At 44.2% G+C, this 25,377-nt stretch overlaps 1 protein-coding gene across 3 annotated transcripts in view; it reads right to left on the bottom strand.

Annotated features, from left to right (window-relative positions):
• DRC11 (dynein regulatory complex subunit 11) overlaps window positions 1–25,377 on the bottom strand; it is a 330,184-nt gene that overhangs the window by 11,671 nt on the left and 293,136 nt on the right. For all 3 annotated transcript variants that reach the window (XM_073646703.1, XM_073646704.1, XM_073646702.1), the window contains one exon: window positions 3,205–3,404. In XM_073646703.1, coding sequence (XP_073502804.1) covers window positions 3,205–3,404 — 200 coding nt within the window. The remainder of the gene's footprint in view (window positions 1–3,204; window positions 3,405–25,377) is intronic.

Raw genomic sequence — 25,377 nt, 5'->3', positions numbered from 1 at the left:
ACAGGATAAGCTTTATTTTTGCATGCAAGAAAAACACATGACCACTGACACATGGACCAAGTATTTATGACATTTGTATCCAGCACATTATTAAAAAATAAATGTTTTTTAAGTTAAAAACAAAACAGACATCTGAATGAGACCTAACAGGAACGACTGACCAAGCTAGAATAGAAGTAGAAAAATAGTGTTAGGCTGTGTGCCCACGATGAGTATTTGATGCATTTTTAATGTTCCAGTTTCTCTGCAGCATTTCTGCACCTATTATCTATAATTAGGTTATTTGCGTTTTTTTTTATTTCCTTTTTAGAACATTTTTTTTTTACAAGTCCTTTTAGTCCGTTTCTGCAGCAGGAAAGCACTAAACACACATGTACGTTTTTTTACCGGCGGACTTTCCGCATCTACTGCAATTCTATGGAGAAAATTCGCACATAAAACTCAGCTAAGAAAGAGAAATTGATGTATTGTGAATTTGAAACACAAGAAAAAAAAAGCACAGGGTGTATGAGATTTCTATAAATCCCATCAACTTTGCTGGAACTGTAAGATACTGTGGTTTTTGCACAACTAAAATATGTAGTGTCAAAAATTCATCAAAAAGTCATCTTTGGAACTTAACTTTATTTGTCCAAAAAGAGAATTCAACTACGAGATAAAACTATTTATTGTCTATAATAAAGTTGTTCAAGCCACAAAAAAATGTTAGTGTCTTTATCTGATATTCTGTAACGTCTGAATTTCTAGGTGTTTCCCACTGAAATATGTGATATGTTGTCTTTCACAGGTTCACATTTATCCACCTTAACCCAGCTTTACTTTCTTCCTCTATGAACAGTGTGTACTTTTTACTGTCACCAGCCATAAACCTGTGATGTCACCGTGCCCTTGATTGCAGCTCTTTGCTCTGAGATCCCGTTCCTTGCTGGCAGATAATAAATCAGGAATTATATTTGCTGATGATGTAGTGCACAGCTGTTCTGGGTCTACGATTGGTTAATTAATTATCCGAAAATATTACAGTTGGCAAAACTGATCCTTGAATAAATATCTCCCTCACATTCTGGAATCTTCACTGAAATAACTCCACAATGTCACAGCATCTCCTCCTCCTTCTCATGAACATCATTACCTATGCATGGTCACTGTCTAATGCATGCTGCTGATTGACAATAATCTCCCAGAAAATTATTATGTCAGTCCAGATCTAAAATATGTGTTGGTCAAGAGATTGCATGTTGGATGTTCATATATGAATGCAGAGGACATAAAGGACCCTAAGCTTCTGTTTGGGAAAAGATAGGATCAGTCACAAAAGATTTATAGTGTTTGGCCCACAAAAAATATTTACCATTTATGATCATACAATCCCATTTCCAAAAAGTTGAGATACTGGGTAAAATGTAAAGAAAATAAGAATGCAGTGCTTTGGAAATCTTTTATAGCCATACTTTATTCGCAACAGAACATAGAACACAGATCATAAGGTGAAAATTAGACATTTTTCGACTTCATTCGAAAAAATTAACTTGTTTAGATTGTATGGCAGCAATACATCTCAAAAAAGTTAAGACAGGACAATTAAAAGGCTGCAAAAATAATCTATGCTAATTTAAAAAAACAGATGTATAAAAAGAGCATGTTAGAGAGGCAGAGTCTCTCAGAAGCAAAGATGGTCAGAGGTCACCAATCTGTGAACAGCTGCGTCTAAAAATTGTTGAACAATTTCAGAAAAATTTTCCTCAGTGTAAAATTGCAAAGACTTTGAATATCCCATTATCTAAAGTACATAGTATTATGAAAAGATTCAGACATTCTGGAGAAATCCATGTGCACAAGGGTTAATATTGGATTCTCGTGATCTCTGGGCCCTCAGGCGGCACTGAATTCATAGCTGCCATGATTTGGTCATGCAAACTACTACATGGGCTCAGGAATACTTCCAGAAATTATTATCTGCGAACACAGTTCCCCATGCAATCCACAAATGCAAATTAAGGCTCTTTCATTCAAAGAAGAAGCCATATAGCAGCACAATCAAGAAACACTGCCATCTTCTCTGGAATAAAGCAATTTAGAAAAGTCTTCATCAATGACTGAGTTAAAATGGAAAACTGTTCTGTAGTCACATTAATCAAAATTGTGATTTTTTTTATGGAAATCAAAACTCTGTGTCCTGCGAACGCAAAGTAGAGAGTGCACAGTTCAGAAGCCTGCATTTCAGATGCTATGGGGTTGCATTAGTGCCTGTGGATTGAGCAGTTTACACATCTTGAAAGGCACTATCAATGCTGAACATTACATAGAATAACATCCGCCCCTATCTAGACAATGTCTATTTCAGGGAAGGCCTTGCATATATCAGCATGACAATGTTAAACCACATACTACATCCATCACAGCAGCTTGCGTTCACAGAAGACGAGCTCAGGTGAACTGGCCACCTGCAGTCCAGACCTTTCACCAACAGAAAACATTTGCCGCATTATGAAGCAAAAAATATGGCAAAGAAGCCCCAAGATTGTTGAGCAGCGAGGATCCTACATCATAAATGAATGGGGCAAAATTCCTCATCCAAAACTCCAGAAATTGGTCACCTCATTTCCCAAACATAACAGACTGTTGTAGACACGGCCCTGTCCCAAATTTTTTGAGATGTGTCGCTGCCATTGATTTCTAAATTAGTTTTTTTTTCAAATAGTATGGAAATATGTCTAACGTTCACCTTCTGATCTGTGTTTTTTTTTCTGCTGTGAATAAATTATGGTTGTAAGAGATTTCCAAATCATTACATTTTTAATTTCTCTACATTTTACTGAGTCACAACTTTTTTGGAATTGAGGTTGTAGTATGAACGCTTTTGTGGGATCACCGGCAATCACGAGAAGAAGGGTGCCATCTCCCTCATTTGAATAGCGCTGGTTTCACATCTGTGCAATAGTGCTTGATTCAATATGTGTTAGCTCTGATCTTATTGCACAGTGGTGTTATGAGAGCAGACTGTCAGTCATTACATGTCTCACACTGGTAGCGCCTCCTTTTCTTTAATATAATCTCTGGAGGCAGATTCTCATGGAGATCTGTGTCCAGCCCATAGATCTTAACAGCTCATTTCCTTATAAGGAAAAACGTGGATTTCTCTGGAATAAGATATTGTATTGCCGCTATCGAGGTACTACAGCCGGTCTGTCCTTTAATACTTGCCTTAAGCACCATGTGCAGCATCATCTGCAGTCCACTTTTGCCTGGATACTTCCCAGAAATGTTAGATGGTGATAGGTTAAAAAGGTTTGCTCCAGTTTCATTGCAGATTGCATTCACCAACATCTTTTTGCCCACCCCAGCTGGTCCTGCCAGAAGAAGGGCTTTTATCTGTGGAGCCTTCTCATGTACGGATTCACATCCTGTATAACAGAAATGGAAAGTTACAGCCCATAGAATTCAAAAATGATAACTACATAATAAATAGTGAAATATTTGTCTTTACAAATTCCAGGAGAGATTCAATGGTGACCTGAACAAGGGTATTACTTAAATTTACAATAAGGAACTTTTCATTTTGGAAAGTTGGATGAGCAAACATTGTGCTAAACATTTTCAGAACAGTTTGAGGGTAAAGCAAACCTACTCAATAGCTTTTTCTCCACTGTTTTCACAAAAGAAAACAATTTATCGGAGGAAATGCAGAGTGATAAAGTAAACCCTCCGCTAACTATCACCCACCTAACCCAGGAGGAAGTTCAGAAACGCCTAAATAATATCAAAATAGACAAGTCACCAGGCCCAGATGACATACACCCCCAGGTACTAAAAGAATTAAGTAATGTGATAGACAGGCCGCTGTATCTTATATTCAAGCACTCTTTATGGACAGGGACTGTCCCACTAGACTGGCGCCAAGTAAATGTGGTACCAATATTCAAAAAGGGGTCTAAAAGTGACCCTGGGAACTATAGACCAGTCAGCTTAACGTCTGTTGTGGGTAAATTGTTTGAAGGATTTCTTAGAGATGCTATTGTAGAATATCTTAACGATAATAACTGTCTAACTCCATATCAACATGGATTCATGAGGGATCGCTCCTGCCAAACAAACTTGATGGCCTTCTACGAGGAGGTGAGCTCACAGCTGGACCGGGGAGAGTCAGTGGATGTTGTATACCTTGACTTCTCCAAAGCATTTGATACCGTGCCACACAAAAGGTTGGTATATAAAATGAGAATGCTTGGTCTGGGGGATAATGTGTGCAAGTGGGTAAATAGCTGGCTGAGTGATAGAAAGCAGAGGGTGGTTATCAATGGAGTAAGCTCAGGGTGTGTCAGGGTTACTAGCGGGGTGCCTCAAGGGTCTGTCTTGGGCCCTATATTATTTAATATATTTATTAATGATCTAGTGGAAGGGTTGCATAGTAAAATAGCAATATTTGCAGATGATACTAAACTTTGTAAAGTAGTTAATACAGATGAGGATAGGGCACAGCTACAGGAGGATTTAGATAAATTGGGGAGTTGGGCCAAAAAATGGCAAATGGGGTTCAATGCCGATAAATGTAAGGTCATGCACATGGGAAAGAAAAACAGCAGTCACCCATACATATTAAATAGGAAACCGTTGGGGAAATCTGACATGGAGAAGGACCTGGGCGTCTTGGTTAATAGCAAATTAAATTGGAGTGCCCAGTGTCAGGCAGCAGCTGCGAAGGCAAATAGAGTCATGGCATGCATCAGAAGAGGAATAGGGGCATATGATGAGAACATTGTTCTTCCTCTGTATAAAGCGCTGGTAAGGCCGCACTTAGAATATTGTGCACAGTTCTGGGCTCCGGTGCTCAGGAAAGACATATTGGAGCTAGAGAGGGTACAAAGGAGGGCGACTAAGGAAATAAAGGGAATGGAGGGACTAGAATACCCAGAGAGGTTGTCAAAATTAGGTCTATTTACGTTGGAAAAGAGAAGGCTTAGGGGAGACCTCATAAACATGTATAAATACATCAGGGGGCAGTACAGAGATCTCTCCCATGACCTGTTTATACCAAGGATGGTGACAAAGATGAGGGGGCACACTATGTGTCTGGAGGAAAGGAGGTTCCTGCACCAGCATAGAAGGGGATTCTTTACGGTCAGAGCCGTGAGACTCTGGAACTCTCTGGGAGAGGAAGTGGTGATGTCCAACTCACTTAATGAGTTCAAGAGAGGCCTGGACACCTTTCTTGAGAACAATAAAATTACATCTTATGCTTAGTTAATTAATCCAGGGATTTAATCTGACTGCCAGATTGGTGTCGGGAAGTGAATTTTTCCTCAATGATGTAAATTGGCCTATACCGCATGGTTTTTTGTTGCCTTCCCCTGGATTAACGCTGCGGAATAGCTGCAGTGCACAAGAAATAGGCTGAACTGGATGGACGCTTGTCTTTTTTCGGCCTTATAAACTATGTAACTATGTAACTATGTAACATTGACGAGGTAGCTATTTCCAATAGACAAGATCAACCAAACTTGGAACAAACAGTTTTATGTTGTATCATGATGGTACAAGGTTACAGACTTGATACCTAAAAACTTATGGTCGTTGCAAACAATATTCTCATATTAAACCTTGACATCTACTAGACAATCACTAAATCTGACGTGATAAGTTCTAGACATGATCTCATTATCAGTGTCCTCATTCAAATAGTGCTACATCTATAAGGTTGCGCTGATACGTCGTAGCCAAATTGCATGCTTTTGCCGCAATTTTCCAAAATTGCTACAAAAACATTACTGTTGCATCAAATTGTGGCAAAAAAACCCTGCGAATAAAAGCAGCCTTATGCAACTTTTAATGCGTAAAAAACTACCACACTCCTGAGAGTTTTTGGTGGACGCCCACTGGAACAAGCGGCGGACACCGCATTCTGACCGCCAGGCATCCCATCTATCTACCTTCACTTTCAAGCTACTGCACCTCCGGGACATCTGTCCCATTCACATCTACTGGTCGCAGCATACTGTACACCGATGAAGATCTGCAGTGACCGAAACGTGTTTTTTTGGACTTTTTTCCCATTAAAATATAAAAATTACTCTTGAGTCATATGAGTGCCAAGTTTATGCAACTTTTAAACAAACCAATAAGGGAACAAACTTTTCCAAGGAACGTTCATTCTCAACTAACAGGCCACCTAAAGTGGCCAACAATCGCCCCATGAACAAGCAAGACACTTTTTCATCAGGTATGATGATTTTTAAGCTTGCTATAAGTAATTGTTCTCGGCAGCACATGACTTCGGAATGTATGACTATACGGCCTACTATACGCATCCCACTGAAAACCCCCCACTTACTATAAATAAAAACCACCACACTGTGACATTGGATATAATGGCCACAGCAGCCTCATTTATTATATAACAGCATGTAAACATAAATAACATTAATTAACATTAAATTAACTCTGAAAAGGAGGAGGGGAATTGAAGACTCCACCATTTTGGAAAAACTGCAACAAACAGCTCCACCATTGCCACCCCCAGCCGCACCACAACCGACCCAGGGGGACCCTGCTGACTGTTGCCCATACATTTTTGAAAAACTGCAACAAACAGCTCCACCATGCCACCCCTAGCCGCACCGCAACCGGCCCAGGGGGACCCAGCTGACTGTTGCCCATCCATAAAATGTCCCGCTGAGACCTCGCTGAGTAGGGAACCGTTTTAAATTTTAACACACGCTTAACACGGATGGGAGTCACCCATCCCTGCAGCGCGCTCCCCCGTCCTCCTTCGATGTAAGCAACCGCCTTCAAAACCCCCCTCCTTTTCCGCCATAGCAAGCAGGCATGACCCCTTATGCCTGAGAGTCCCGCCATACCAAAAGTGCCTCTTCAACTCCCTCCATCAATGCTAATGCCCACATATTTATGCCAATATCATTCAAATGGACCCCATCAGACCGCAGAAATTCCCTAGACGAAGCTTCCAGATCCTGATGACGAACCACAACCCCCCCATGCAGAGCAATGAATCGGGAAACCTCCCTATTCACCTTGCTCCGAGCTTTATTTATCCTTTCGACTGACCTGGCGTATCGCCATGCCAGGTGTGCGACGATGTCCGACCATACGAGCACTAATCCCAGATAGGTTTTCAAAAGCCTCAGGCAGTCAAACTTGACGTCACGGATCAAGTCCCTAGACGTCCTGGAGCCCAAGTCATTCCCACCAGCATGCAGAATGAGTATATCCGGGGGCCTATCCAAATTAGCATAAAAATGAAATTCGGGCATTACCTGGCTCCACAGCAAACCCCTGATACTGATCCAACGAACCATCGCAACCTCCTTCGTTATGCCCAACTGGCGCCCCGCCGGTCTTGCGTCGGCCCGAATAGAACCCCAATATACATACGAGTGATCTAACACCCAGATCAACCGAGGGGGTCCTGAAACATAAAACAAAGGGGGGAATGTAAAAAAGAAAAGAAAATCGTTACCAAATAATAACGCTATAAAAAAATTGAGGGAAAATCTTATAACATATGAGGCCGGACATAAGATCGATACCTCGCTGACTCCCAGCGACCAATCTTTTTCACAGCTTTAACCCCGAAACCCCAGCGAGCAGCCTCAGTGGCAGCCCCAATCCGAAACGAATGAGAACCAAACTCCAAACCATTCAGACCACAACTAGCTAAACCCCGCCTGAAGATGGTAATAAACTGATACACCGATAATACAGATCCATCTTGATGTAACAAAAAGGCACCCGATGATGGACCTCTCACCTCCAGAAACCCATCTCACCGGGCATTCAAACAAACCGTCCACAGCCCACAATTCCACCAAACAACCCTTACCGGCTGTATCGTTTTTTGGCCGCCTCAAATAACACCATACTGCCTCCTCCGAGCACACTACATCCTGTGATAACAGCCCGCCATGACACTTAACATTCCTGCTCACCAATTCGCTAATCCTAAATGCACCAAAAAACGCCAGAACAAAGGCCGCCCCAAATAGCCAACATTCATATTCAGAACTACACACACCGCTAAGGCAACGCAAAAGCTGACCCAGTATTTTAAACGATACCGGGCGCCGCCAATCTCGTACCGGATAGCTCCTCCGAAATGCCTTCATCGCCTGGCGAACCAAGAAATCCTTGGTAAAGTCCCTCCAACCACTTAACTTAAAGAAGAAGGCCAAACCTGCTAACCTACCAGCTACTGCTGAGCCCCATAAACCCTCCTGAAATGCCCTGCTGATCAAATACAACAATAAATAGGGACGGTCCGCTTCCGTCACCTGCTCACCTGCCGACTCCTCTAGCTCCTGCCAAAGACGCCACGCAGAAACATATCGTGACCAAGTACTGGGGTTAACAGAACACCTCACCAAATTCAACGCTGCACGGACACTAGATCCCACAACCACCGGGCCAATCGGTCTCCAACCACTCCGCGTCCGGCACCAGTTCCCGAAAACGATCCCACTGGAAGCGAGACAATGCATCAGCTATTGAATTCTGAACACCCGGTACATGAACAGCACAAAACCAAACATTAAAATCCAAACACCTGAGCACTAGATGGCGCAAAAGAGACAGAACCGGCAATGAAACAGCTGACAAGTTGTTAATACAATGCACTACACTCAAGTTGTCACAGAAGAAACGCACTTTCTTGTTCCTCAGCTCAGAGCCCCAAACCTCCAAAGCCACCACAATAGTAAACATTTCCAGCAATGCCATGTTTCTTGTCAAACCCGCATCCTTCCATGATTCCGGCCACTCTCCCACACACCATTTTCCACCGAAATAGGCCCCAAAACCTTAAGAACCTGACGCGTCTGTAAACAAAACCAGATCTACGTTAGAAACGACTTGATCCATCCAAACCGACCTGCCATTATAAGATTGAAGAAAATCCGCCCACATGGACAAATCCGCCTTGTGTTCCGAATTCAATCTTACAAAATGCAACGGATGTTTAATGCCTGCTGTCGCCTGAGCCAACCTACGTGAAAAAACTCGTCCCATAGGTAAAATCCTGCACGCAAAATTTAACTTACCCAAAAGAGATTGCAGTTGGCGCAGGCGCAATTTCTTTGCCCACAAAGCCTCTTGGACACAAGACTTCAGATCTAACAACTTGTCCTCTGGCAAGCGGCATTCCATCCTGACGGAATCCAAATTCGAAACCCAAAAACTTCAAAACCGTGGAGGGGCCCTCCATTTTCTCCAACGGAATGCCAAAGCGAGATGCTACCTGTTCAACCATCCTAAGCAGCAAAGAACAAACTGAGGACCCAGCTGGCCCAATGCACAAAAAGTCATCTAAATAGTGCAATACGGAGTCCAAGCTGGATTCCTCCCTCACTACCCATTCAATAAAACAACTAAACTTTTCAAAGTAGGAACACGAGATCGAACATCCCATCGGTAGACAACAATCCACGTAATAATGACCATCCCAAAAACAAACAAGTAAATAAAAACTGTCTGGGTGCACAGGAAGCAGACGAAAAGCGGACTCAATGTCCATTTTTGCCATGAGAGATCCTTTTCCCAGCCTCCGCACCCAGTCCACGGCCTTGTCAAAAGAAACATATGATACAGATGCCAAATCTGGATCAATACCATCATTAACTGAACTACCATGAGGATACGACAAGTGATGGATTAACCGAGACTTGTTAGGCTCCTTTTTGGGCACAACGCCCAGAGGAGAAACACATAAACACGGCAACGGAGGCTCCAAAAAAGGACCAGCCATGCGACCCAACTTAATTTCCTTATCCAATTTGTCCTTAACAACTGCCGCATGCATCCGAGCCGAAATCAAATTCTTAGGCCGCACCGTACGTGGCACAACTGCCGATGGAATCCTGAAGCCAAAATTAAAACCATCCCTCAACAACACAGCTGCTTCCTTATCCGGATACCTACTTAGAAACGGAAGCATCTGATCTATTCTCACTGGTGTCCTCCCTTTTTGAAAAAGAGTCGCTTGATTTTCTCTTTCCTTTCTTAAAGCACTTGGAATGGCTGTGAGACCCTCCGCAGCCTGAACATTCGTGCTTAAACTTACAGTCTGTACCAAAACGGAATTCCCGCTCGTTAAACTGCCAACACAGCCCCTTCTTGGAGCCTGACGAGGATGCCGCCGAATTGGCAGAACCCCCGCTACTCCCAGGAAAGGACTGTGAGGCCGACTTTAGTGCTGCCATCAATCGCAACCACAAGCTAATCTCCTTGTGGTCCCACCGTAAACTCGGACAGACCGCCTTTCTTTGCCTAAACTGTTCATCATACCTCAGCCAGGCCGTCCCGCCAAAAACACGGTATGCTTCACTAATCGAATCTAAATAACAAAATAAAGCCGAACAGTTCTCCGGAGCTTTCTTCCCAATGACACTCGCTAGTGTGGTAAACGCCTGCAGCCAATTTTGAAAAGTGCGAGGAATCAGACGATAACGCCTGCGCTCCTCCTCATCCTTCTTACTCTCATCTGGCTTTACCCTGTCCAAATTAAACTTCTCCAATGGTAACAAAGAAAAAAATTCCACGTACTCATCCTTCCATATTTTTTCTCGCACCTCCTGCTTTAAATGAGCTCCCAAGGGGCCATCAAAGCACACATAAACCTCGCCCCTCGCTCTGTCATCCAACCGCACCGTATCCACTGGAGCCGCTGGTGCCGCAACCGTCTCATTAGCTGCAACCGGTGCAGGAATCCCTCCACTCACAACTGCCGGGGTCTCCGCAACCGCCCCTGAACCTCCAGCACCACCCAGCCAAACTCTGCTAGGACCTGCCGCAGGTGACAAAAAAACCCGCACCATACTAAGAAATTCCAACACAACATCGCTCACCCGTTCACTACCCATCGCCCTGTCAGCCGCCAAGCCCCTCTGAAAATACCGCTCCCTATGATCTACATCATCCGCATTCCCCCGAGGCGCATTTAAACCATGTGACTTACCAGGCCGCCTACGAGGAAGCCTCGGAACAGCCGTTTCGTGTCCTCCGCGGCGATCGTCCCCACTCTCTTCACTGCCAGATGAAATCTGGCCCTCTTCTTCAGAGGCAGAGTCAGACTCGGGGACATCGCCAGGTAAATCCGACGGAGTCAACCCACTGCTAGACCTGGACCTCCTGTCCACAATAGCGCGCTGTCTGGAAGGAGGAGAGACTTCAGCTGCACGCCTGCAGCCCGCATCCCTAGCAGCAATCTGCCCTCTCCCATGGACATCGCACTGGTCCTCGGTGCTACCAACATCCAGGGTGGGTCGTCTCCTGGCCCCTCACACTGGTCTTCCTGATCTCCGCCGCCGGGGTCCTGCTGATCCTGACGCCTGGGCCCGGTGCGGCTGCACCTGCCGTTCTTCTGGGTCAGCTCCAACTGACCGGTACTCCTTTGCTTTCCCCGCTGCATGGGCCCGGCGCGGCTGTGCCTGCCGCTCACCTGAAATAGCTCCGGCTGACCTATTCACCCTCCTGCCTCCTTCTGCTCCCTGGGTCCGGCATCCTTCAGGCTCAGCTTTTCTTCCCCTGGCTGCTCGCTGGGCCTGGTGTGGATGCCCCGGCTGTTCGTATAATGGCTCTCTCCCCCCTGCAGCAGCAGAGGCCCTGCTCTCCTGAGCAGCCCGCACTTCCTGGATAGTGGTGCCACATGACCGGGATGATGTCACAGGGTAGGGGACGGAGCCAACGACGTCACTCACCCCGGCCTCTGGACAAGGCCGATGCTGAGGGATTATTCCAGAGTGGCATGCGGCAGATGGAGGCTGGGACTGTGCCTGTGATCAGGAGGGGTCCCTGGAGGGGCTTTGCAATCGGCGCCTGGTCCGGGGAGTCCCTTCCGGGCTGAGTCTCTCCGGCGGCCTGGACCTCCTGGCACCTCTCTGAGGTGCTGCGGCTGCAGCCACCTCTCCGGTCGTCCCTTCAGTGTTCCATCGCTGCAGCTGATCCTGGAGCCACAGCTCTCCCCTGCTCTCAGCCAAGGAACAGATCTCCTGGAAAAGAGCCTTTATTCCTCAGGACCCGACGTAGATTCAGGTATGCTAAACTTTCCCAAATGGACTACCCCCACCGCCCCTCACTTTATATACCCCCCACAGAGATACCCCCCACTAGCCAATCAGATAACCCCGTGCTATCCCCCTGACTCTATACTCCTCCCCTACAAATTCACGCCCAAAACTCTATTCCTTACATTAACCCCTCACCACCCCAAATTATGGCCTAGCAGACCTCCTGAGTCATGCGGCCCTCCCCTTAAGCCACCTATGGGGGGATGCAGTCCGGGCCATACTTTGTCCTGTGTATACAGGATATGTGCTAGCAAAAACAATGATATTCTGTCTGCACAGAACCAATTGAATTAGCAATTACTCTATGCACATTGAAGTGCAAGCTCACTTGCCATCTTTGAGCCTGTCACAGAAGAAGAAGTTACCCAGCTCCTCGCTTCTTCTCGGCCTACAACCTGCAACAGTGACCCCATTCCTTCACATCTCCTGCAGTCCCTCTCACCGGTGGTCACCACTCACCTGACTAAAATATTTAACCTCTCTCTTTCTTCAGGTATCTTTCCCTCCTCATTTAAACATGCCTTCATAACCCCTTTACTTAAAAAGCCATCCCTGGACCAGAACTGCCCTGCTAACTACAGACCTATCTCTAATCTTCCTTTCATCTCTAAACTCCTGGAACGCTTAGTCCACTCCTGTCTAATCCACTATCTTTCAGATAACTCTCTCCTCGACCCTCTACAATCTGGTTTCCGTTCCTTACACTCCACTGAAACTGCCCTCACTAAAGTCTCTAATGATCTACTAACAGCCAAATCCAAAGGTCACTGCTCCCTGATGATTCTCCTGGATCTCTCTGCAGCATTTGACACTGTGGATCTGTAAGGTGCCCCAGCGAGGTAGTCGTGGGCGAGCTGTAGTCCCCACTCGCTATGGCACCCTACAGACAATACGTGTCCTCCCTCTGCAGTGTGGCTGTGTATGTGGTGCTCTTCTCTTACTTCAAGCCATCCGATCGCGGCTGTCTCCAGGCATTTCTCTTCTGGGACCAGGGCAGCAATAAATTCAGAGGACACGAGGTTCTTAACCAGAACTTGAACTTTACTTGGGAAAGAGGAGTATATACAGTATTTACAGGAAGATATAATGGATAAGGCCCGACAGGCTATCATCTCTCTCACAGGCGCTGGCAACATCTTCAGCCCTGGCTCCCTCTTTAAATGAAGCATCTCTGTGACTCTATCTCCAGCCCAAGAGACTCTTCTGTAATGCTGACAGTAAACTGGATCCAATCTCTCCCTCACGTCTTAGCCTGGAGTCCTATTCCTCTTCCTCTGCTTCCTGCAGACTAGAAGTGCCCCGGGTCCTCACTGCCTCAGATGAGTTTCTCCGGCCGGCTAACAGGACTCGTGCTCTTGTGTGGGGAGACTTGCACACTGGGGATCCCACTGTCAGAGGGTATGGAGCTCCCGTCTACCCTAGCAGCCACTATAGTCAGGCTGCCCAAACGATTCACTTTCCAATCTCTTACTGAAGAATCACTTCCTGATTCTGGAAACTAAACAGAGATTTTCCTAATGTGCCCACCCTCAGTGAGCTGTCATCACACAGCATTAACTCATCCCTGTCTGTAACACTGCTAGCAGACTCAACCTGACATCTGCACCCAGGACAGTGGCATCTTGTGGCTATTTACAGGTACTGCAGCCCACAATGAATTATGCCAGGAACAAGCTCTATATCACTCAAGGCTTGATCCGGGCACTAAGTTCCCCCTCTACTCTACTGACTGGATCACTGAAGCTAACCCCTTAGCTTGGCCTACCACAGTTCAGAGAGGATTAACTAAGGGAACATTTTCCTTAACTACTTCAGTGCCTAGGGAAGGCTACATCCTTCCCCACTATTACAGATCACCAGCTCCTCCTCACTATGCTCCGCTCTATAGGCCTCAAGGACACCGTTCTCTCCTGGTTCTCCTCCTACCTCTCTGACCGCTCCTTCACTGTATCTTTTGCCGGCTCCTCTTCCCCTCCTCATCCCCTTACTATCGGGGTTCCGCAGGGCTCAGTCCTAGGCCCCCTCCTCTTCTCTCTATACACTGCCCCTATTGGACAAACAATCAGCAGATTTGGGTTCCAGTATCATCTCTATGCTGACGACACCCAATTATACACTTCTTCCCCTGACATCACCCCTACCCTAATACAAAATACCAAGGATTGTTTGTCTGCTGTGTCTAGCATCATGTCCTCCCTCTATCTTAAACTGAATCTCTCCAAAACTGAACTTCTTGTGTTTCCCCCCTCTACTAACCTAACTCTACCTAACATCGAAATTACCTTGGAGGGTTCAACCATAACTCCCAAGCAGCACGCCCGCTGCCTTGGGGTCATATTCGAAACTAACCTTTCCTTTACTCCCTATATCCGATCACTCACTCGCTCTTGTCACCTGCATCTTAAAGACATCTCCAGAATCCGATCTTTTCTCACTTTTGAAACTGCTAAAACTCTTACTGTCACTCTTATTCACTCTCGTCTGGACTACTGCAACTCTCTCCTGATCGGTCTCTCCCTTACCAAAATTTCCCCTCTCCAATCTGTCCTGAATGCGGCAGCCAGGGTCGTATTTCTGACCAGCCGCTTCACCGATGCCTCCACCTTGTGCCAGTCATTACACTGGTTACCCATTCGCTACAGGGTCCAATATAAACTCATTGCTCTCACCCAGAAATCTCTCCACAGTTCTGTACCACCTTATATCTCCTCTCTCATCTCAGTCTATAGCCCTACACGTGCCCTCCGTTCCACAAATGACCTAAGACTAACATCCCCCATAATCCGAACCTCGTACCTCCGTCTCCAAGACTTCTCTCGTGCTGCGCCAGTTCTATGGAATGCTCTACCCCAGACGATCCGATTGATGCCTAGCCCCGATGTCTTCAAGCGCGCTTTAAAAACCCATCTCTTTAAACAAGCCTACCATCTCAAATACCCAGTAAACTAACTTTCCCCTGTTCCCTCCTAAATACTATTCAGAATGTGCTCCCTACTGTTCATCTGTTTCTACACCCTCCATGCACACGATAACTGCACTCGGTAATTGAGTATTGCACTTGAACATACTGGCTGATGACCGGATCATACAGCTGTATATGACAATCCCGACTTATTATAATTGCCTGACCTGAAATAACAAGCACTTTCCACCTATTGTGTCCCCCCATTTCCTTGTAGAATGTAAGCTTGCGAGCAGGGACCTCACTCCTGATGTAACTGTTAAACTGTCTTACCTTGTATTGAATTTATTGTTTGTACATGTCCCCGCTTAATTGTAAAGTGCTGCGGAATATGTTGGCGCTATATAAATAAAAATTATTATTATAAGTGCAGTTGGACGGTCTAAAAAGGCCACAGAATGGCTTTCATGTACAGTTGCTGATTGGCAGTCGTTTAATGGTCACGGTTAACACGTGTAATCCAGACATTACTATTTTCTTTCTTGATACTTAGCAAACAAGGTGATCAACTCCCAAACTGTTAAGTCAGCATTTGCATTTCGTTTGTTATGTCTGATAATCATTAATGAGGCGTACCATGCAGGAATGGTACCTCAGCATAGACCTTTTCATGATGAGCTTCTATATCACTGTCTCCTGGTGACTGCATTATGTGACAGCTAAGTCACATCTGCCTTTAGTTATAGAGAAACTTCCTTGTTCTACAGCTGGAATCACATCATCAAGTCCTGCTCCATGAGAAAAGATAATATTCAGCAAGACCTGACCTGGCCTTCACTATCCTCCCCACACGTCTTGCACCAAGAAGGGAGTGACTGAGACCAGCCATGTGTTTGCCATGAGAGTCTATTCTTCCTAGATTCTACATTATTCTGAGTTATAACGTGAAACATTTTGTACAAAAAAATATAATTTTTGAACTTTTGTTAATGCTGTTCCAATCAGATTAATTAGGAGATAGATAATGACATGCACTGGGAATAATGTTGGACAGTTTACCTTGATGTCCTCTATTTGCAAATATATTTATTTTCTAATATTTACTGGTGTCATATATATTGGCACCCTTGAAGTTGTTCCAGAAAATGAAGTATTTCTCTCAGAAAATTATTGCAAAACTCCAAAAATGGGCAGGACCAAATTGTTGACATCCTCAACTTTGGTTGCACACCCTTTGGAATAAATAACTGCAATCAATAGCTTTCTATAACCATCAACAATCTTCTTACACCTCTCAACTGGAATTTTGGACCACTCTTCTTTTGCAAACTGCTCCAGGTCTCTCATATTTGAAGGGCACCTTGTCCCGACAGCAAGCATTGTAAGATGCCCAAAACTGTACTCAAAATCCTTTGGTAATCTTCAGATTTCATGATTCCTTGCACACAGTCAAGGCTCCCAGTGCCAGAGGCAGCAAAACAACCCCAAAACATCTTTGAACATCCACCATATTTGACTGTAGGTACTGTGCTCTTTTCTTTGTAGGCCTCATTGCGTTTTCAGTAAACAGCAGAATGAAACAGCTTTATCTTGGTCTCATCTGTCCACAAGATGCTTTCCCTGAAGGATTTAGGCTTATTCATGTACGTTTTGGCAAACTGCAGTCTAGTTTTTTTATGTCTCTGTGTCAGCAGTGGGGTCCTCCTGGGTTTCCTGCCAGAGCGTTTTATCTCATTCAAATGTTGACGGATAGTCTGTCCTGACACTGATGCACCCCAAGCCGGCAGGACAGCTTGAATTTCTTTGGATCTTGATTGGGGCTGCTTATCCACAATCTGGACTATGCTGCATCGCAACCTTCCATAAATTTTTCTCTATTGTCTATGTCCGGGGAGATTAGCTACAGTTCCATGGGTTGTAAACTTCTTGATTATGTTGCGCACCATGGACAAAGGAACATCAAGATCTCTGGAGATGGACTTGAGAACCCAAATTGTTGAAAAATATCAACAACCTCAAGATTACAAGTCTTCAGACAGTTTTATTCTCCTCTTTCTGTTCTCCATGCTTAGTGTGGCACACACAGACACACAATGCAAAGATTGAGTCAACTGTTCTCCTTTTTATCTGGTTTTAGGTATTATTTTCATATTGCCGACACCTGTTACTTGCCACAGGTGAGTTTGAACGAGCATCACATATTTGAAACAAAGTTGTTTACCTTCAATTTTAGAAAGGTGCCATCAATTTTGTCCTGCCCATATTTGAGGTTTTGTGTGAAATTATGTCCAATTTGTCTTTTTTTCCTCAGTTTTTTTGTGTTGTTCCAATACACACAAAGGAAATAAACATGTGTATAACAAAACATTTCAATTTGCTATAATTTTCTGTCATGCATGGTGTAAGAAAGACAAAGTGCAACAAGAAGGGATGAGGGGAAGGGAGCCCAGACACTAGGGAAAGGGGGAGTGGAGACCTCCTAGGCCAATCTAATATCACCCTGTCCAGGGCCGGACTGGAACAAAAAAGCAGGCTTGCCACACAAACCCCACCATCCCACATACTATAACACTCATTATCGCCGATCACTGAATTTTGCTATATTTTGTCGTGCCCCTCATCACTCTCTTAAGGGAGTTATTTGAAGAGCCACATGTGAATGGCGCAGCAGTGCATATGATCAACCACAGCTCCATTTACATGATGCTTTTCAAAGCTCCGGTTCTCAGGATCATGGGGGTCCCAGAGGTCAGATCCAGCCCACAGCAAACAGAAAGTATTCCCCTGTCCAGGAGAAAGTGGATAACTTCCAAACTTGGGACAACCCATTTAAACATAGTCCTCCATACAGTATAATGGGCACCACATAGTCCTCAATACAGTATAATGGACCCCACATAGTCCTCCATACAGTATAATGGACCCCACATAGTCCTCCATACAGTATAATGGACCCCACATAATCCTCCATACAGTATAATGGGCCCCACGTAGCCCTCCATACAGTATTATGGGCACCACATAGTCTCCCATGCAGTATAATGGACCCCATATAATGCTCCATACAGTATAATGTATTGGCACAGAGGGCGCACTGTAGTGACGTCATCGCGCCCTCTGCCTGAGACGTTACAGAGCTCAGACGCAGAGGGGGAATGATGAGAGAGGAAGCATCAACGGACTGCTCCTTCACTCATCATTGTTTTCAACTGGGAGCTGTGCTGGTATCGGGCCCCCACGACTCACGAACCCCATAGCGTGCCATGTCCCCGATGGCTAGTGAACCCCCGTTTGTCCAGGGCCCCGGAACTTGCTGGGGTGGTGACGTCGGCCCTGATATGTGTCATAACTGAGCACCATCAAATATTAAGCAGTGCATCAAATGCTTTTAGGACACATACCCTTAAATCAAAGGGATTTATAAAAAAAAATAAGCAGCACACCGATTAAATAAGAGAAAAGTGGAGGACTCCTTATTAGCCCATGTGACGACATTTCAGTTCCATAGCAGAGAAATATTCTGTTATGGCTCCGAAACATTGCCACATGGGCTAAGAAAGAAAGAGCCCTCCACTTTTTCCACAATTAATCGGAGTGCTTCTTATTTTCATACATACATACATATGTATATATAGCAGTATCGGATATATATATATATAGATATATATATATATATATATATATATATATATATGTATATACAGTACAGACCAAAAGTTTGGACACACCTTCTCATTTAAAGATTTTTCTGTATTTTCATGACTATGAAAATTGTACATTCACACTGAAGGCATCAAAACTATGAATTAACACATGTGGAATTATATACTTAACAAAAAAGTGTGAAACAACTGAAAATATGTCTTATATTCTAGGTTCTTCAAAGTAGCCACCTTTTGCTTGGCATTCTCTTGATGAGCTTCAAGAGGTAGTCACTGGAAATGGTTTTCACTTCACATGTGTGCCCTGTCAGGTTTAATAAGTGGGATTTCTTGCCTTATAAATGGGGTTGGGATCATCAGTTGTGTTGTGCAGAAGTCAGGTGGATACACAGCTGATAGTCCTATTGAATAGACTGTTAGAATTTGTATTATGGCAAGAAAAAAGCAGCTAAGTAAAGAAAAACGAGTGGCCATCATTACTTTAAGAAATGAAGGTCAGTCAGTCCGAAAAATTGGGAAAACTTTGAAAGTGTCCCTAAGTGCAGTTGCAAAAACCATCAAGCGCTACAAAGAAACTGGCTCACATGAGGACCGCCCCAAGAAAGGAAGACCAAGAGTCACCTCTGCTTCTGAGGATAAGTTTATCCAAGTCACCAGCATCACAAATCGCAGGTTAACAGCAGCTCAGATTAGAGACCAGGTCAATGCCACACAGAGTTCTAGCAGCAGACACATCTCTTCAATAACTGTTAAGAGGAGACTTTGTGCAGCAGGCCTTCATGGTAAAATAGCTGCTAGGAAACCACTGCTAAGGACAGGCAACAAGCAGAAGAGACTTGTTTGGGCTAAAGAACACAAGGAATGGACATTAGACCAGTGGAAATCTGTGCTTTGGTCTGATGAGTCCAAATTTGAGATCTTTGGTTCCAACCACCGTGTCTTTGTGCGATGCAGAAAAGGTGAACGGATGGACTCTACATGCCTGGTTCCCAGCGTGAAGCATAGAGGAGGAGGTGTGATGGTGTGGGGGTGCTTTGCTGGTGACACTGTTGGGGATTTATTCAAAATTGAAGGCATACTGAACCAGCATGGCTACCACAGCATCTTGCAGCGGCATGCTATTCCATCCGGTTTGCGTTTAGTTGGACCATCATTTATTTTTCAACAGGACAATGACCCCAAACACACCTCCAGGCTGTGTAAGGGCTATTTGACCAAGAAGGAGAGTGATGGGTTGCTACGCCAGATGACCTGGCCTCCACAGTCACCAGGCCTGAACCCAATCGAGATGGTTTGGGGTGAGCTGGACCGCAGAGTGAAGGCAAAAGGGCCAACAAGTGCTGAGCATCTCTGGGAACTCCTTCAAGATTGTTGGAAGACCATTTCCGGTGACTACCTCTTGAAGCTCATCTAGAGAATGCCAAGAGTGTGCAAAGCATTCATCAAAGCAAAAGATGGCTACTTTGAAGAACCTAGAATATAAGACATATTTTCAGTTGTTTCACACTCTTTTGTTAAGTATATAATTCCACATGTGTTAATTCATAGTTTTGATACCTTCAGTGTGAATGTACAGTTTTCATAGTCAAGAAAATACAGAAAAATCTTTAAATGAGAAGATGGTGTCCAAACTTTTGGTCTGTACTGTACGTCATACACAGCTCCACAATATATACTATGTTAAGGAATATAGAGTGGAGCAGTGTATATACTATATAGTGTGGAGATATGGCAGTGTACTGTATATAGTATGGATTAAACACTATATACACAGCACCATACTATATAAACATCTCTACACGATATACACACCCAACTCTACATTATACTCTATATTAAAACAGCATTACACTATATACTATGTTATGTTGCATACATCACATAGGAAACACACACACATATATCATATAGGAGACACCGCGACTGCTGAATATATATCACATTGAGACTACTGTATATACATATATACATTTGTAGCTGATACTGCTGTGTATAGTGGCAGTATCACTGTGCAGACGATCTGTCCTGTCAGCGCTTTGAACGCAGCATAGTTTATGCTGCTTCCAAGTGCTGCACGCAGGTGAATCCGCATGTTCATTGAATCATGCGGATTCACCACATCCTGTACATTGCACTGATAGAATTTTTCTTGCGGAGACTAGAGTAGAGTATGGGAGAAGAAGATCCCGATAACCTGGTACAGGTGAGCTTAAAAAAACTTTTGAATAAGGCCCATGTGTGCGCGCGGTATCACACGTGCTGACGAGGGACGTCACGGCCGCCGTGTGCGCTTGTACGCGCTCACAAGGGCCGCCACGGCGCACACACATGATGACAAGAGCCCTTGTCTTTGCATGTGCACCCCGAAGCGGTCCTTGTCATCACGTGTGCGCGCTGTGGTGGCCCTTATCATCACGTCGGCCGCCGTGCTGCCTTGTCAGTGCGTACAAGCGCGCACGGTGGCTGTGACGTCCATTGTCAGTGCGTGCGATACCGCATCCCCAGGGGCCTTATTCAAAAGTTTTAAAGGCCCGGCGGCCCACTTTGAAATTCAGAGCCACAGGCCCACCAGTAAACTGCCCGCTTCCGCATTTTGCCAGTTCGGAGCTGACCCTGTCTCCCCTACCGTTCCTATATTGGTTCCTCACCAATCGCTGAACAGGAAACCTAAGCCCTGTATATCCCTGGAGCTAGGCCCTGAATATGGAAGGGAGAGGGTGAGCACTGGTCAGTCTCCACTATAAACTAAAGACAACAAGGGAGACAAACACAGGGGGGGAGAAACTTAGCTTGTGCAGACTTCAGAGGGATTACACCAAATGTCTTCCAGAGCACCAAAGAGGAATTAAGCCGACTACAAAAGCTCCAAGCCTTCACAAGGGTACATGTGAATATCACCGGCCCCTCCCTGCAGCAAACTGAAAGTATTTAAACACCTAGGCCAGGGTGTCAATCAGAGCAGGAGGGAGGTAGTCGCTGGGTCCTAAAGTAAGACAGATTTAAGAAGGCATCTGTAATGCCAAACGAAGTAACATTCTGCAACCAGCTGCAGAACGACTGTCTGCTACATCTGACACACCCGTGACATTTTCTAGGAGAAATACTTCATTTTCTGGAACAATTTCAAGGTTACCAACACTTTCAACCATGACTGTACATATCTACCACATTTCTACTACAACATTTTTTATACACGCACTTATTTAGGGTACAAAAGGAACCCATGTCTCCAAATAAAAAATATGCTTCAAATGGGGCATGTCAAAACATTTGAAAGAAACAGTTCAAATGCATTGACACGCCCCCAGTGCACTTCCAACTTTATTTGCATATGGCTACTACTCTAGATTTCTCAAGACTAGCACATTAGATCGCTAATAGGTATCATTTTTATAGGGGTGATTAATTCCTTTACAGCCACACCATTACTAGGGATAGGGAAAATATATGTATGTGGGTTACGAACTGTCTCAGTGATAGGAAACAAAGGGTGGTTATTAATGGAAAACACTCAGACTGGGTCTCAGTTAACAGTGGGGTACCACAGGGGTCAGTATTGGGCCGCTTCTTAAACATAAACATATTTATTAATGACCTTGTAGGGGGCATACAGAGTAGTATTTCAATATTTGCAGATGACACTAAACCCTGCAGGGTAATCAATACAGAGGAGGACAATTTTATATTACAGGAAGATCTATGTAAACTTGAAGCTTGGGCTGATAAATGGCAAATGAGCTTTAATGGGGATAAATGTAAGGTAATGCACTTGGGCAGAGGAAATAAAATGTATAATTATATGCTTAATTGTAAAACACTGGGCAAAACTGTAACTGAAAAAGATCTGGGTGTATTGGTGGATGACAAGCTCATGTTTAGTGGCCAGTGTCAGGCAGCAGCTGCAAAGGCAAATAAAATAATGGGATGCATTAAAAGAGGCATAGATGCTCATGAGAAGAACATAATTTTACCTCTATACAAGTCATTAGTGCGACCACACTTAGAATACTGTGTACAGTTCTGGTCTCCGGTGTATAAGAAAGACATAGCTGAACTAGAGCAGGTGCAGAGAAGAGCGACCAAGGTTATTAGAGGACTGGGGGGTCTGCAAAACCAAGACAGGTTATTACACTTGGGGTTATTTACTTTGGAAAAACAAAGGCTTAGGGGTGATCTTATCACCATGTACAAATATATGAGGGGACAGTAAAAAGACCTTTCTACTGATCTTTTTACTCTGAGGCCTGAGACGGGGACAAGGGGGCATCTTCTGCGTCTTGAGGGAAGAAGGTTTAATCATAATCACAGACGGGGATTCTTTACTGTAAGAGCAGTGAGACTATGGAACTCTCTCCCGCATGATGTTGTAATGAGTGATTCACTACTAAAATTTAAGAAGGGCATGGATGCCTTTCTTGAAAAGTATAATATTACAGGTTATATATACTAGATTCCTTGATAGGGTGCTGATCCAGGGAACTAGTCTGATTGTCGCATGGAGTCAGGAAGGAATTTTTTTACCCAATGTGGAGCTTAGTGTTTGCCACATGTTTTTTTTTTGCCTTCCTCTGGATCAACATGTTAGGCTATGGGTTGAACTAGATGGACTTAGTCTTCCTTCAACCTTAAAAACTATGTTACTTTCTTATGTAAAAACTTGCTGACAGGTTCCCTTTAAAGAAGGATTCCAGTCTTGACTGGGGATATTTGCCACAAAAAGGAAGCTATATCTTCTGTTTCCCTTGCACTCTGCATCACTCACATAGACAAAGGGTCTAGATTCCCCTCTAGATTTCTGCGTGTGGAGAGTGCTAAGCTGGCGTAAGAAGACTTATAGGCCATGCAATACTTCTCTTGGAAATTAAATACACAAATATCCTCTACAGAGAGGTAGAGGGCTACAACTATAGTGCCACCTATTGATGGTAGAAATCCTAAAAGTTAATATTGGCCCTTTAACTAACATTGCCGCATGATGAAAAGCAAAACCAGGCACTCTGTTTACAGAAACATGTTTCAGGGTGCTTACCCATCTTTAGTGCAAAACAAGAGGTCTGATTTGGCAAAGTGAGAGGCCTTTGACAGGGAGTCTAAGGGGAAACATTTATAGGCATGTGGTAAGGCTCATTAAAGGGTCAATATTGACGTTTAGGATTGCGACCCCAAACCAGTGGTAATAAAGTTCTAGCATTCTTCCTCACTGAAAACATATTTGCATATCACATATACAATGATTGAAGTGGCATAGCGCATGTATGACCAGCTGTTCCATACTATTCTCCTTGTTCTGGTGATCAGTGGGGACCTCAGCAGTGAGCACATGATAAGTAGAGGAAATGAGGCCGCACAGACTCGTTGAGGCGCTAAACGGCCGTCATCCACAACACGTATTCCGTTCATTCCTGCAACCTGCTCTCTTAATCTTTTATTAATAAAGAGAAGAATTTTTAAAGGGATGGTGAGTGCGGCCTCATTTCCTCTACTTCTCATGCACTCACCGTCTGAAGTTCTGGCATGCACCCGGGGACCATATCGTTTGGCATCCTGTGTTAGTCCAGTGAATTGGGGAAAAAAACTTGTTTCATTTCCAGATAGTGCCGGTACGTCTCTCTTGGTGGTATCTCAGCAGTGAGACCCTCACCGATCTAACAATAATAACCTGTTGAGTGGATGGGTGATTATTTTTGAAGACTAGAATACCTCTTTGGCATAGGTCTCAGGGTGGGCTGGTTAGGAGGAAGGAAAGCACTGACTTTTTGAACATTGTAGTTAAAATAGTTGATTCACATTTCAAAGAGTACACTCCTCCTGAGACCTGGCAAACAGTTTTGTTGCCAACCATTGTATTGTGCTTGCGCACATCTGCATAGCAATTTATTATTAAAAAATATGGTACAATAAAACATGACTGAACATTTATGAACACAAAGAGCACGACAGCTGAGAATAAGGAAATGCTGCAAACTACAAATAATAAAAGAATTACTAAGCACTGGAATAACAGCAAATACAGCGGGTGAAATGAGTATTGAAAACATCACCAATTTTCTAAGTAAATATATTTCTAAAGGTGCTATTGAAATGAAATTCTCACCAGATGTCGGTAACAACCCATTCAATCCACTCAAGCAAAGAAATCAAACCATAGACGTCCATCAATTGAGTTATGTGTAATAGTGAGAAATGACAAAGGGAAAAGTTGTTAGAATCTATGTTGTTTTACTTTTCAGCCATCTTTTTGTGGTTTGCTGGCTTCTAGTCTTTTCCTCTGTTGCTGGTTGTCTTGGTCACGTGATCTCCTCACTCTTTATTACTCAGCACCTGTCTCACATTCCTCGCTGGACATCAGTGTTGTTACGCTTGTGCTCTGGCTAAGTTGTCTTGTTAGTTCTTTGTGCTTAGGACAATTGATATTCTGGGACTTCTTGTTCCACCAGTTTTGTTTCCTTTAATCTTCGTTTCTGCAACTAACTTATCTTTTAGGAGGTCATCTGTTTTTGCTCCCAGTCCTTTTAGGGACACCCTTTCCCCTTCCTTCAGGTCTTCGTTTGAGTTCAGTGCAGGATCGTCAGTGGGGCTATTCACAAGGAATAGGGCACCCACCCAAGCGTAGGGTTTAAGCAGAGTCTCAGTGTAGGGACAGCTTTTCCCTCCTATTCCTTAGTTCTTAGTTGCAGACCATAACAGTATGTCCAGCCATGTTTAAAAAAAAAATACGTTTTTTTTTTTCTCTTCTACT

Source organism: Phyllobates terribilis, unplaced genomic scaffold, assembly GCF_046119375.1.
Source record: "Phyllobates terribilis strain yellow unplaced genomic scaffold, ASM4611937v1 Scaffold_9__5_contigs__length_417890890, whole genome shotgun sequence".
In the NCBI taxonomy this organism is placed as follows: domain Eukaryota; kingdom Metazoa; phylum Chordata; class Amphibia; order Anura; family Dendrobatidae; genus Phyllobates; species Phyllobates terribilis.
This window is presented reverse-complemented; position numbering and strand designations above follow the sequence as displayed.